The sequence below is a fragment of the Corvus brachyrhynchos genome, unplaced genomic scaffold, assembly GCF_000691975.1.
Source record: "Corvus brachyrhynchos isolate BGI_N302 unplaced genomic scaffold, ASM69197v1 scaffold83, whole genome shotgun sequence".
Taxonomy (NCBI): Eukaryota; Metazoa; Chordata; class Aves; order Passeriformes; family Corvidae; genus Corvus; species Corvus brachyrhynchos.
The window spans coordinates 1,763,833-1,778,694 of record NW_008238464.1 but is presented as its reverse complement, the minus strand read 5'-3'; the positions used below and the strand labels follow the sequence as shown (position 1 = coordinate 1,778,694).

At 41.0% G+C, this 14,862-nt stretch overlaps 1 protein-coding gene across 1 annotated transcript in view; it reads left to right on the top strand.

Annotated features, from left to right (window-relative positions):
- The window catches only part of AFF3 (AF4/FMR2 family member 3), a 316,401-nt gene that overhangs the window by 263,911 nt on the left and 37,628 nt on the right, over positions 1–14,862 (top strand). The window contains exons 10-11 of the mRNA XM_017736969.1: positions 7,324–7,489; positions 14,659–14,861. Of these exons, the coding sequence (XP_017592458.1) occupies positions 7,324–7,489; positions 14,659–14,861 (369 nt within the window). The remainder of the gene's footprint in view (positions 1–7,323; positions 7,490–14,658; position 14,862) is intronic.

Genomic DNA, 14,862 nt, shown 5'->3' with positions numbered 1-14,862 from the left:
ACATTATCAGATGATACTTGTAGTCTTGTCAGCACAAACTATTTAAGAAGCTCCCAGGGAAAGTGTTAAAATATAGGTGGGGTCTATGAACCCTGTTCTTGGCAGCTGTGCTTTATTAGCTGTGCTGTGCAAAGGTGGTGCAGCTAAGGTAATGCAGTGCTTTCACAGAAGCATTATATATTGTGACAAGCCAAACAACCTCCAGGACTCTCACTCATCATGACTCCCATTTCATACCTCATCCATTACAGGAATGAGGTATGAAAACATTTCTCTGTTTCCAAAAGGTATTAACAGACTCCTGGGAAATCGTTTACCTGGAGAAAGGGAAGCATACAGCCTCATTTTTTTGTGTTCAGGCTGAAACAGCAGGCCATGGCAGGGCTAGCTGTCTTTTCCTGTTAGAGAATGATAGGTTTTTGCAATTGGTAACTGGAAAGAATTCAGACAGTTAATTGGTTTAATTCTTATAGTTAGCAAAGGTACAAAACCATAAATTTGTGTCACTTCCATACTGACTTCAGAAAAATGGTATCTTAGTGCTTTTTAAAGAATAATGAAGGATGTCTCCTAACACACTGACCGTAGGAAGTTCGGTTACACCCATGTATGGAATGGTGGCTGGAGCCCTGGAAGGGTCATTTGATTTGGTCATTCAGATACGATGGGGCACACCTCATACTAGAGCAGAGCCTTTTTATCACAGAAGCATAGAACCATGGAAAGGCTTGGGTTAGAACAGACCCTAAAGATCAGGGGAGTTGGAAATAGATTATCTTTAAGGTGCCTTTCAACCCAAGCCTTTCTATGGCTCTGTGATTGTACTCATCTTTGAATGTTAAATACACAACCAGCCTTTGTACTGGTATTTTAAACCATGGTGGTGTCTGGCTGTTGTCTGGGCACATTCTAGAGTTAATGGTATCATTTCCCTTTTCTCAACATGATTTTGTCCTGAAACAAATGGATGAAGTCCACATTCATTCCGTAGGCTGTCCTAATGGTGCTATTTCTTGGCATTCTACAGTTGCCTCAGAAAATATCCCCATATGTTCTGTTACAGTATTGGGATGGCCTGATCTGCAAGTCCAGATAATTCCCATGGTAAGCATGCTTCAGAGGTCTTTGCTGGAAGAGAATTTGAAAAATACACAGGGGCAGCAGCAAGAAGTGGCCATTTTCATGGCTTCTGTGATTCATTCACAATTATTGAGACAGGAATTCCCTACTGCGTGCATGAGAGACATGCAGTATCTTCAGTGCCAGGCAGCAGAGATATTTACACAGATCTTGGCACAATGTTCTCAGCCTGTGCTTTGAGGAAGCACCATGTGGAATTTGCTTCTTGCAACAAAGGGATAAAGAGAGTTTTGTGCAAAAGACCTTCAATGGGTTTTAGGTTGGCTCTGAGGGAAGAAGGAAGGGATGTTTCAGATACTTTAATCTGGAATCAAAATAGAGGCTCTGCCAACAGAGCTTTAAACCATGGAATATGTTTTCATCACTGAATTTGAAATACTGTTTCAGAGTCTTGGTCAGATTTACTGTTAGATTTAAATCACTGTAGCCTAATTGAAGTCAATGGAGTTATGACAGTTTATACCAGCTAAGGGACTGGTGTCTGTTTCAGAGTATTGTTTACCCACAACTGGCCTCAATCTTTTAGACAGTGATAGATCTTTTTTCTGGGTGTCCCAAATACTCCAAGTATTCATACAGCCTTTCTTAGGATTTTCTCAGATGTTTGTGACATATGGATTTGGATCACCTTCTCCATGCTTACCTCTCAATGTTGACAATGTGATCCCTAACAATGTCACTTGTTTATTCAAATAAGCTCTTCTCACTAGTTGTTGTATTTCTCTCTCCTGTGGGAAGTCACAGCCACTTAGCAGTTGCACAGTAGAGTGAGATTTAGAAGAAGAATAGTTTAGATGATCACAACTGTGCAGATGACACTGGATAAGTAGCATCCTGTCTCCAGACACAAACACAAATACAGCAGATAGTGTTAGTGACGTTTTTGATAAGAAAGCTTTGGATACAATTTCTGCAAAGTGAAATTACACAGACCAACTGGACTCTAAAATATGAAGCATTTTCCCCCTGCTCAGCAGTGGTGGGGCCACACCTCAGGTACTGTATTCAGTTTCAGGCACCTCACTACAAGAAGGACATTGAGGTGCTGGAGTGTGTCCAGAGAAGGGCAACAATGCTGGTAAAAGTTCTGGAACATAAGTTCCATGAGGTGCAACTGAGGAAACTGGGCTTGTTTACACTGAAGAAAAGAAGGTGCAGGGTAGACCTTATCGCTCTCTACAACTACCTTAAAGGAGGTTGTGATGAGGTAGGTGTCAGCCTTTTCTTCCAGGCAGCCAGTGATAGGACAAGAGGAAATGGCCTCAAGTTGTGCCAAGGGATGTTCAGGCTGGATATTAGGAAAAATTCTTCACTGAAAGAGTGGTAAAGGGAAATAGTGGAGTCACCATACCTAAAGTGTTCAAAAAATGAGTAGATACTTTATGATATGGTTTACTGGGCCTGGTGGTATTTGGTCAAAGGTTGGACTTGATGATCTTGGAGGTCTTTTCCAACCTTAATGATTCTATGATTCTGTGAGCATTTGCATAGCCTTTGTTGTGGCTGGAAAAGTATTTGAGAGGCTCACTCTGATATGTTCCTTTGGCTGAGTCATTTCTCCAAGGCCTGATTCTCCCTTGAGTTGCATTCTTGATAATCATTCATGCCTGTGTAAAGTCAGTATAAAGTGCCTTCATATTGTAATGCAGCTAAAAACTGGAATCGCAAATCCTTCAGCATCAGAGGGATTTTTCTCTTTTGAATCTACTTATATTGTCACTGAATACTTGCAATTTGGTAAAGAACTGCATCAGTTTTACTTGTACTTTTATCCATGCTGCATGTCTTTGGGACTGATTTCGTGCAATGCAGCATATGCCTGGCCTGGGAACTTCTTGTGGCCTGTGCTGAATACTGTGATTTATTATCATGGGAAGTAGTGCAGCTGTAAGCAGCAGTTTAATATGAAGCATAGTGAGGGACTCAGATCCAGCGTGATTAACCTGAAGAGGTCTCCTGAGGGCCACCAAAGTAATCTCATTTGGGAATCTGTCTCCACTGACTGAATAGCAAACTCTTGCACCTTCCTGCATAACTGTTCAAACCACTGGTGCCATTCAAAGGCTGGCCATGGCCATGCAGCCTGATGGGGCTAACAACTGGTCCCAGACAAATAACCTCTCGGCCTTGTCCAGGGATTGAGATGGCTCCACCTTTCAACTTGGATCACAAGTTAATTTGAGTGGGGAAGAAGTATTAATCTCCCCAAATCACTGGGTTTCTGAACCTGCACATATGAGAAAAATAGAGGCTACAAAGAATCCAGCAGTTCTTCTAAGAAGGGTCAGTTGTTCACTCGACAGTGCAGGAAAACAGGTTGTTGGAGACTTGCATGGCAGTTGGGTGCCCAGGTCCCCTGTAGCCAGGATGATGGGAGACATCTGATCAGAAACTTCAGATGGTGTGTTGGTTTTTAAATGGTCTTATTACTGAGCTTCTGGCAAATTTACAGGGTATTTACTCTCTCTCTTGAGTCGGTGCATGTTCTGATGAAGAGCTTTAAAGAAAAGTGGTTCTCACCCAAATTGTTGTTTAATTCCATAAAATAAACATACAAATTCTGTGATGTGGTAATTAATTCTGGGGCATAAACCAGTAGCAAAATACGCATGAATGTTATGTGCCACGGCCATTAAAATGTAAATCAGTCTAACTGCATGATCTTGCTTACATCCTTCAGAAAGAGCAGTCCAAACTAAAAGTCCCCAATTTTTAAAACAAGGGGGTTTTTAAATAAGAATGCATGAAGACAGATGTAACTGTTATTACCCTGGTCACTATAATATAATGAGGATCCTTATAAGAATATGCTATATTTCAAAATTGAAAAAGTAGAAGGGGGACAGGAGACTTCATCAGTATCAGCATAAATGGGAAAATATTGTAAAATTTAAATTTTGTAGTATATTGGCTACCATTAGAACAGCAAACATAGTTTTCCAGATGTTTGTGAAGAGTCCAACAGTTATATTTTATATCTAGGGCTGGAGTAACAATTCCTATTCAGCAGTCTAGAAAAACATTTCATGTCACAACAGGAAAGAAATATTACCATGGGTTTTTTCCCCCTCATCCCCTATATAGCAATTTCTGAATACTTCAGTCAATGGCAAATAAAAATGATGGTTTAAAAATTAAAACCACAGTCACTAAGGGCAGGACATAAATGTGCAGATGTTTTGTGATTCTGAAGAACTTTCCAGTAACAGTGGTGTTGTGGAGGGGACTGGAAATCCATCAGAGTCAGACACTGTCAAAAACATTCCCTAAGCTACACTGTCAGAAAAGGCAGTTAACTTTTCATATTCTTTCTGTATTCTCTTAAGGAAAAAAAATCAAAACCACAAAACCTATGCATAATGGCTTGTATATAGCTCTCACTATTTTATTAGCAAGGGATTAACTGCACTCTGTTAATATAAGTGAGCAACTTAAATCTAGAGTTCACTGGTCAACCTGTACAAGTGGAAAGCTGCGGCATCCTGAAGCTGTTTACGAAATATCAATTTTCCTTCTCCAAAAATGAAAATTTTTTACAAGCATATCAGCTGTTTCTATCACCTCTGTGCCTTAATGAAGTTATACGAATGCCTGAAAATCTTGTCTTTACCACACCTACATGGCTAGACAAAACAACAGGTTTTTTGAAGGCACTCGTTGTAACTGGTACATTTAATGCCGGTGCATGAAGACGGACCTCTTGCCCCCCAGGAGGTGGCAGACACTTCTGTGACCACGTGTGTAGCACCAAGCCATCCTGACAGAGCATGAGCTTTTACTGCCGCCTCTCTCTCTACCGTCCAGTAGTTACAAGGATGGAAATAAAGATCAAAAATATAATAGATCTCAGCTCTTCCTCCTCTTGTTTATTTTACTTGCTTTTAATTAGTAAGGTGAGATCACAGGTGAAATTTTCTTCACTGCCTGTCCCCGCTGTGCTTTGAAGGGTGCAGAAAGATCTCCAACAGTGTCATGATTCCCCAAGCAACCAGAAACTCTCTGGAGCAAGAAAGCTGCAGGCAGCTGTGCCGCTTCCAAGCAAAAGGCAGTGGGGATGCTGCAAGTAAAGGCAATGTGGTGGGAGTACTGGCTTGTGCAAGACAGGTGGTCCAGAGGGGAAAGGTTAGCATATGTTAGGGGAGGCAGGGAGAGGGCCAGAAAGTGTGTGACCATGGGGATTTGTGAAGTTGAAACTGCATCTCTGATGGCCTGGCCTCTTTTCAAAGCCCCAGGAATTGCCTGTCAGATGTGGCTTGTGCAAGGTGTCAGGTATCCGTTTTCCATAATGAAAAGCACCATTAACATGTAAAGATAATTCATTAGGTGCAACATAGCAGAACTGTAATTAATTATTACATATTATTTCTCACAAAATGCATCTCCAAGATCACATTGCTTTAGCCACAATATTGGACTGATGGAGCATAAACAAGGGTAATGATAAACATCAGTAAATGGAGTTGGGAAGAGATGGTTATCAGGGTACCAGTGTGTTTCATGTGGGGTTTATTTAACAGTCTCATTAATGATCTGGAAAAGGAAGTGAATAACCATTTAATTAAGTTTGCATTTGATACTAAATTAGAAGTTGCTGCAGACACCTCTGAGGGCAGAGAAATAAAAGGAGCTAGAAGCTTTCAAGGTAAAAGAAGAAAATGAGAACAGGTATGAAGGAAAAAAGCGAGCTAATCTCTCTGGAAGCAAATAATCATGCAGCTATCAGTAGAGGAATTCTGAAGAAAGCAGTGTTGAAAGAGAAGTAGAGGTTTTAATGGACTATACATTCCCTCACAGCTCAGATATATGTTTACAGAAGCAACGCATCAAGGAGCAGGAAGGTAATAGCCCTTCATTGTAGGGCTGTAGTGAGAAGCCATCTATAATGCTGCACTCTGTTTTGGGCACCCTGTTATCAGAGAGATAGAGACAAATTGGAATGAGTTCAGAAAAGAGCCATAAAAATGATCCCATATCCCTGGAGATAATGACTTATGAAGAAAGATCAGAAGAAGTAAATGTGTAAGGCCTTGTCTGAAAGATGACTGAAGTAGGGCAGGAAAACAGCCTGCAAAAATGTGAGAGCAAAAAGGGAGGAGGATAATTTATCATAGTAACTATTAGTAATACAATGAAATAATAAGTAACAACTATAAATTTTAAAAGGGCAACTTCAGGTTGAATGTAGGCAGAAATTTCTGACAGTGGAATTTGGGTTAGTTTGCAGAGAAGTTTCCCAGGGGTAAAAGTAAAAGCTACATTCAAGTCATTTAAAATCAAATTGGACAACTCACTAGAAAATGCACCCTGCTATAGGGAACAATATTCCATTGCCTGGGGAATAAGCTGGATGACTTAATACGATATTTCACACGCAAGTCTTTATGACTGTGATATTTTTAATATGCATGGTCAACTGTTTCAGGAAAATACACATTTCTGCTGCTGTCAGGCCTGATAATACAAACACTTGCATGCGAACATAACTTTAAAGAAGGCAAGTAGCTCTGCTGACAGCACTGCACTGCTGACATGCAAAAACACAAGCCTGAGCTCTTCAAGTTTTTGCAGGCTGAGTCTTAGATCTTGAATTGTCAATATCAAGATGGTACACACAGGTAACCACATCATTTATGGGTAGGTGAAGAAGTGTGCAAAATGGAAGATGGGGGTTGGAGGCTCCAGTGAAAATGTATTATTATTGTTATTTTTATGGTTATTGCTATTATCACTTATGACTGGTAGTATGGCGTTCAACTCTGTTTCTTAATTGTTCACCTTTTTGGTCTCCTGCTCTCACCTCTGGGCTGAGTGTTCATTAGACAGCATAAAACTGCTTTCTATACTGGTTTTTAACACTTAGTATTTTTAATATATCCTAAAATATCTGTGGAATGGGCAAAGAGACAAGCTGAAGTGAAAACTTGACTCTTCCTCAGATGAAAAAGATGGCAAAGGCTATGGATTTAAATGGATATGAGAGTAACCCCGTATTTTCCCCCCAGTTATAGCAATGTAATGTTGAAGTCACTTTACTGTTCATTAGCCACAGAGACAAGCTCACAGGCATTCTGAGAGGTATGCTCCCTAAAACAGCATGGTTCTTACATTTGTGTTTATGTTCCTGTTTCCTTCTCTTCCCTCCCCTGCCCCCACACCCCCATGGGCTGTGTGTGGGGCTGGCAGCCTGGTGGTGCCACAGTCCAACGCCCGAGCCTCGGGACTCTCCAGCAAGGGGTCGAGCAGCAGCAGCTCCAGTGAATCGGAGACCAGCTCGGAGTCTGACTCAGAGAGCGAAAGCAGCTCCAGCGAGAGTGACGGAAGCAAACCCTCGCATTACTCCACCCCAGAGGTAAGGGATTCTCTCTTTATGATTTAGGGTGGCATTCCATTACTACACCCACTCACACCTCTTCCCAGCCAAGCCAACACAAGGAGGCTGTGAGGAGATGTATGGGGAAAAAAAAAGTGGGAAAGGCCCAAGGATCCTCCTCCTGGCATGCTGTGAAATGGAAGTGGCAGAGGATCTTGGGGCAGATGAAAGCATTTGAAACAAAAATGAAGAAAGAAAGGACCCTGTTGCATTTTCCTCAAATTAGAGATGAGTGGAGCACCTTGCAAGGCTCACAGCTTGCTTGAAGTTTTATGCAACTCTGCCTCCATAGCAATGGCTTGCTTAGTGTGTTAAGTCCTGATGTGGGCTCCCAGCACTGCGAGGGAACTAAAGGCTTTTCTACACAGGGAAGCTATTATAAAATCAGTCTGAGGGTGGATTTTTAAAAGAAACCAGTTGTTCACTCATGCACTTCCCTTGCCTCACTCTCTAAGTGAATTATTCTCTGCTACTGCTGCCTTTATGTGATTTCTTTCAATTCACCTCCAAAATGGACTAAACTGAATTACTCATGGTGCAAAACACTGAGCCCAAACTAGTCATCTGGAAAGCTAGCACTGAAAATTTCCACATGTAGACAAGCCCTAGCCAAACTACAATTAAGCTGCCAGTGCTGTGACACCTTCTGCTTTCACCTCTGCAGAAAGCTCAACAGACACAACAAAGCTGCTTTCTCTGCTCTGCATTTCTACCAGGATTGACACTTTTACATGTTTTGGTCAATACACACGTTTAGAATTAAACTGTGAACTCCACAGCCACATCACACACATTAATGTATGTAAAAATATTCAAAAATCTAGCAGCAAGATTGTAAATACACATGAAATACAGTCAGTGTATTTTCCTACTCCACATGAACCATCCAATCACTAGAATCCTCCCCCGAAAACTGTCTCACCTATTCTCTCACCCTGGAAAAAAATTATACTAAAAAACCATCAAACCTTTCCTCATATTTTCCTTGGTTATTTGGAGCCATGTTTCCAATTGAGCAAAATGCAGTAATCACAGAAACATCCTTAATATATTTTTCTCAGGTTCTGTCACTTTTGTTCCTTGTTTAACACTTACTTTCTGTCTTTTCTTCACAGTACTTTCAGACCCTTTTCCAGTTAATTTTCCTCTCACTTTGTCCCCTTCCTACATCTCTCTCTCTTCTTTCCAGACTCTCCTGTTGCTCTCCCTGCAGTACCCATGTCTTATTTCCCATTCTGAGCTTTCTCATCTGACCTGTTAAGACCTTGTTCTCTGTCTGCTTAATTCCCTGCTGGAATTAGTTCAAAGATCTCATGCTCAGTCTCTCCTCTCTCTGTGGGATCTTCCAAGGTGGAAGAAAAGGGGTGAAAAGAAGAAAGAAAGGGGAAGGAAATATGAGATGAAAGGAGGAAAAGCACAGGAAGGGAGGAGTGGTTACTATCTAGGCAGATACCCATGCTGCTTGGATCCAAGAGCAGCAATTCCTCAGGGAATGCAGGAGCTAATTAACTGAGGGAGGTTGTGGATTTCATAATGTCCAGCAGAGAACTAAGTCATGGAAACATGGAGGAAATGCTTCCTCTTAAGCATTTTATACATATCCTCTTGAGATCTGTGGAACTACTTTTGTACAGAGCCCAAGTTGTCAGTGATCATTGTCATGAAACAGCTGCCCCACTCCAGCAGATTGCTTGTCTCTTTGCATTATATTTGTGTGGTTTGCCTTCTAGGACATGCTGTATGAAACATGTCTACACAGACATTTAAGTGACTCAAAAATGTGATGGCTGCAGTGATTTTCATAGGCAATTTTCATCCCTTGATGGGATATGGGAGACAGCACACATGGACAGGGTCAGGGTGTCCCAGGGAAGTAGGATACCTGTGTTTTCCCCAAGGGTAAATGCTTTCCCAGGCCTATCATATGACTGATGGCACCAGTTCAAACATGCTCAAGTGATGTCTCTGACTGGAAGTCCTTTTAGCTTTGCATAAATGCTTTAACTTAGATTTATGCACCTGGTGAAGCCATCTTTCTAAAGTATATGCCAGTTTCTTATCCAGTAAATGGAAAGAGATAGTTCCTTGGAAGCTCCCTAAAGGGAAGCCGTGTCCACCTAAGTTTAAGTAGCAGACTCAATTCCAGATTTAGTTTTAAAATTAACGTAATCTATTGGATAAGACAAAAAAAGTAAATACATCTTGGTTTTTGATTTAGCATTAACTGGTGCTTTCAGGTTCAATGAACTTGAGTAGTCCAGCACAATGCTGGGCAGGAACTCCATATTTAAAGGTTGGGAGGAACTTAATGTAGAAATCTGCAAACCATTATGATGCCCTCATTCTTTTTTGTCCCCTCATAATCTGAAATATTATATGCACCTACTCCAAGATTTTCATTTCTAGGACAGTATATCTTCTGCATTTGAGCTTATATAACAATATAACAAGTGCTGTTTCATGTCTTCTGTAATTTTTTCTTCATCTCATTTTGAGATTTTCAAGTTTTCCTCAGGTGCCTAAATGCAGTTGCCTAGAGTGTAAAAGCAGCTCATTGTAAAGCATACATATAAAGTAGATTAGATGAATTGCACCCTAAAAGTGTCTGTTTCTTTCCATTGACTATTTAGAGCCAGTAGTGACTAGCTCAGCTGTCTACACTTTATGTCTGCAGTAAACTAAGAATAATGGCTGAGCTAGAATGGGAGACAACATTCAGACTGGTTTCAGTGATGTGGACAAATTAAGGTGCCTCAGACATTAATGGGAGTAGTTAAAGTTTTGTGGACTGCCAAACCTAAAATTATGAACAAGGAACTGAGACTTCTATCTCCTGTTTCTTTGCTGAAGTCATGAATTCTTTGAATGACCTTAATTAATGTCATAAACGAGGAATCTGGAAAAAAATTATGTCTTATCCTTTTTCAGATGGATTTTTCAGAATTTCTGAAAAAAATCAGATGGATTTTTTTCAGAAAAAAATTTGGGTGTCAAGTATATAGAAAGAGCTACATTTCTAAAGCTAAAAATATGGTTTGTTTGTTCTTTGTTCCATTGAATTATCCTGTGAACCTTTAATAAAGCTGGCTTTGGTTAGGCAACCACGAATTCCTACTATGAGGGAGGACAAGAGTGGGGAACAGGCAGGAAGGAAGCAGAGAAGCTATCACATGGAACAAAGGATCAATGGCTCCTCAACAGTAACCAGTCTGGAAAAGAAAGATGCCCCTTTCTGAGACCCACCAGCCCCACATACCAAATGCAATGGCCTTTACAGCTTTTGCTGTTGTGACTAGTTCACAACCATTAGTTTCTTCCTCCTTTTTAAGGAGTCACATATACAAAAGAAAAGGGGATTTTACCACTAGACCTGCTGTAGACGCTATCTTTACCTTTGCAAATAGGATTCATGGGTTTTGGTTGTCCTGTGGACTATTATTGACAAAGACTGCAAACTACACTCTCCCTTCCCTCCAGAAAACCCTTTGTATATGTGTGCTGTGCCTAACACGTGGGAATGCCCAGTTCTAATTTGTTAAAGCACTAGCAGCAGGGTTAATAGTAGCAATAACATAACAGTAATAATAATAATCATCATCATCATCTTCTTCTTCATCATCGTTGCCATTTGTGCCTTAAACATAACGAGAAAGCACCACATTTGTATGGGGATTGCCCTGAGTGAAGTATTTGATAGCAGGGCCGCACGAGCAAGTAACCACAAGGGTAAATTAGTCCATGGATTTACAATAGGCAGAGTAGCCTGCAGGATGGTGGACAGCTCAGTCCTGCCCCACAGTGGGCTGTGTCCATGCACGTGTTATAGGCTCTCTCATGTCTCAGTGAAAGTGGTGTCATACTTCAAGTTTGCCACATATTAACCATGCCTTAGGTCCTTCTTTGTGATAACAAGCATAGACTGATTCCATTACACTGGCGTTGTTTAACAGCCCTTTACCCTAGAAAGTGTTTCTGGATAACGTTTTGCCAAAAGTTTTTTTTTGGATGCATGCCATTTGTGCCTCTGGTTGCACTTGCAGCCTTGAAGAGATCTGAGATATATAGACATGCTGTGTGGGAGTCATCCCGCCTAAATTTGCACACTTCTCCTGTAGATACCTACATCTGCTCATCACCTCAGCCTCCCCTTTACAGTCTGGGGAGAGGAGAAGACGTTTTTAGGGCCCAGCTCATCTGGCCTATTTCATATGTCTATTTAAAGAGAGAATTTTTCACACCCTAGAAGAGTAGTCCACTGACTGGAGAAGGAACTTGTTGACTAGCTAAGATATAGGTGTCGATGTTGTACAGATGAATCCACCCACAATGTTTAAGGAAATGTATCACATCCTCCTGTTTCTCCATGAAGCCTGGCACATGTGTATGTCTCTGGTTCGTTGATCCCTGAAAGTATCTTTGTTCTGTTAAGTTTCCTGGTTTGAGTTTTCATGCCAAACCTATATTTAATTGTAAGTCAGCTGATCACAGACTGCTATTCCTATTACTGGTGCCCATCTGGACAGTACTGGCTTTACCCAGTTGAAAACTACCCAGTTCTCTAAAAGGCCCTAGGGCAGCATACTTCCATGACACCAAAACCAATAGGCAGAGAGCATTTTGGTATCAGAACACTCTGGATATATATTCATATGTATTTCCATCCTTATATGCTGCTGAAAAGCTTCCAATTCAAGCAAACCAGCTTTTCTTCCACAGAATGGTGTGTGGAGTGGAAATTCGAGATTTTCTCCCACAAATAATTACAATTAGGCATGTACAATGGATGGGCAAAAATTTTCAAGTGAATTTTCCCAATCCATTTTTTTACCAGTCCTGCTGTCTATTCTTGGCTGTCATGATTTGTTCTCTTGCAAGGTACTTTCTTGTTTTTTTAATATGATCTCAAAGTACAGTAAATTTCAGTTAGAACAATCAACTGAATAAATTACTTCCAAAAATGAACTAGCATCAATCATGTACCCTGACAATCTCAAATATTCCAAAATGGTATCGGGGCCAAAAATTAGTGAGAAAAGTTTTAAAATTCTGATTCTTAAATTTGGATTCTTTGAATTTCCCTGATGGGCTGCAGGCATTTTACTTTTATCAGATGCATCTTAAAGGATATTTTTAGCAGACAGGGTTTTTTTCAGAAGCCACAAAGATTTGAATTTTTATTTAAATAAACCTCCAAAGTGCACCTGAAACTCCTGATAAAACCAGTAAAGCTGGTAACACTGTTGATCCTTTTTATTAAACTTCGTAGTTGGCAAATAGGTTGGTAGGACTATAGTTACTATGCCTAAATAGCAGACATACCACTCTAGGAAAGTGCTGTGCTGCCAGGTTATGACACTGTAGCCCTTAATCACTTCTTTCTGCTGGTTTACTGTGATCCCTTGAAATCCGTGAGCCACCATTTTCAAGAATTACAAGATACATGAAGAGGCAGAACAGGATGTAACAGATGAATTGGAAGTTTTTTTGAACCTTCAAGCAGCACTCACTCTCACCTATATTTATGGGCAGAGGTGTATTTTTCCCCATGTGTTTCTGATGTATTTCCTTTTCTGAAATACACCTGAACAGTGGAAAGACTTCCATGTATAGTGAACTTTTATTATATATCGAGTAAATTCAATATGTGCACAGTGAATGGCACCAAACAAATCTATCTGTATTTTCAACAGCAATAAAAAAAATGCAGTTCATTTTTAGATAAAGAGTTAAGGGTTGTAAAAATACAGCTTCATCCAAGAGAAATATTGACCATCCATTTTCAAGATTTACAGCTCAGGAAAGAAATTCCTCATGTAAGATATTAGGGAGCATGCTTTAAAAAACATAAACATAAGGCAGTCCTGCAAGCTTCCCATAGGTTTAGGCTAGTTCAGTAATGAGTAAATTAGGCACTTCAGCTAGAAGGAATATTTTTATCATATGAATTCCAGTGTCTAATTTTTTTGCTTATTTTAGGAGCCTTTGCTCCATGTAGAGTGAATACAACCCTCGGTGGGTGATTCTGAAGGCGCCCTTGGCTGTACAGGAAACCTGTGTTGCCCTCAGGCATCTACTTTAAATAGGAAGTAAGATACTCTTTTAAGTTAGAGACTGTGGATATTCTCTCTTGAGCAAACTTTCTTCCAGAGCACTGATGGTTTTCATGTTCAACTCATGACAGTTTTTGATTATTCACATGCAATATCTTAGTGAATCAAATTTTGGTTCCATCTGAGGAAATCAGGAATTTTTTTGCTTTGGCTTCTGTGGGGTTAGGTTATGACTAGCCATCTACTCCATCATTTATATCTTTTGGGGGGTTTTGCCTTTCCTCTTCATTTTATTACATTCAAATTACTGATTGCAAGAAGCACTAGAAAACAGGCACATGTTGTTCTGCAATAACATTGTCTGAGCTGTGGTTACATTTGAAATCATGATTATCCCACTTCTTCCCTGTCCAAACATCATTATGTTTTAGATGTGCTCTTATAACTTGATAGTGTTGGGACAGAAATTAAAAGAAAAACTAACAGCCACACAATACTCACAAAATGAACCCTTGACAGCACTACCACACAACAAATGTTTGTGGATTATAATGTCAATACCAGGCAGATTACATGAAGTGCTTGATTAGCCCTCCAACTCCCCACCACGTGCCACTTTGTATGCTCTTTAAATGCTTGCTGTATTTACTGCGGTGGCATAGGACACAAAATACACATCCCTAGCTTTCCTGATAGCTATTCTCCCTTAGCCTCAGCTGTACTTCTGCCTTGTTTTCCTCCCTTCCTATCGCCATTGCACTGTTTTCCTATTTGGAAATTTGGAAGTGTTTCCCAGTAAAGCCAATGGCAGAAGTCTGTTGTGAATCACCCTTGGAAATGATCAATCACAGAAGCCCTTCTTCTCAACTCCAGACCCCATTGTGAAACCAAAAACATCCGCGCTTGAAAGGCATGAGCCCTGTCCTGCCACTCAGGGCCAGTGCCAAGGGGTTGCCACAGGTTAGGGAGGCTCTTGGACCGAAGGAAAATCTCTGTGGTGCCCGGAGGGATGCGGCGTTTCGGTGTCCCTGAGGGACCCTCGGGGCGGGGGCAGCAGGGCCTCGGCACTAAGCTCGTTGCTGTCTGTTTCCCTTTCAGCCTGAGCCGCCCTCGTCCAACAAGTGGCAGCTGGACAAGTGGCTGAACAAAGTTACCCCTCACAAAGCACCCATCCTAACCCACCACGATGGCCCGGCGCTGGAAGCCCATCCCTACTACGGCCGCGTGAAGGCAGAGCGGCAGGAAGGAGAGAAGACCCCGGCTGAGGGCCCGGCCGAGCACCGCAGTGGGGAGAGCCGCACG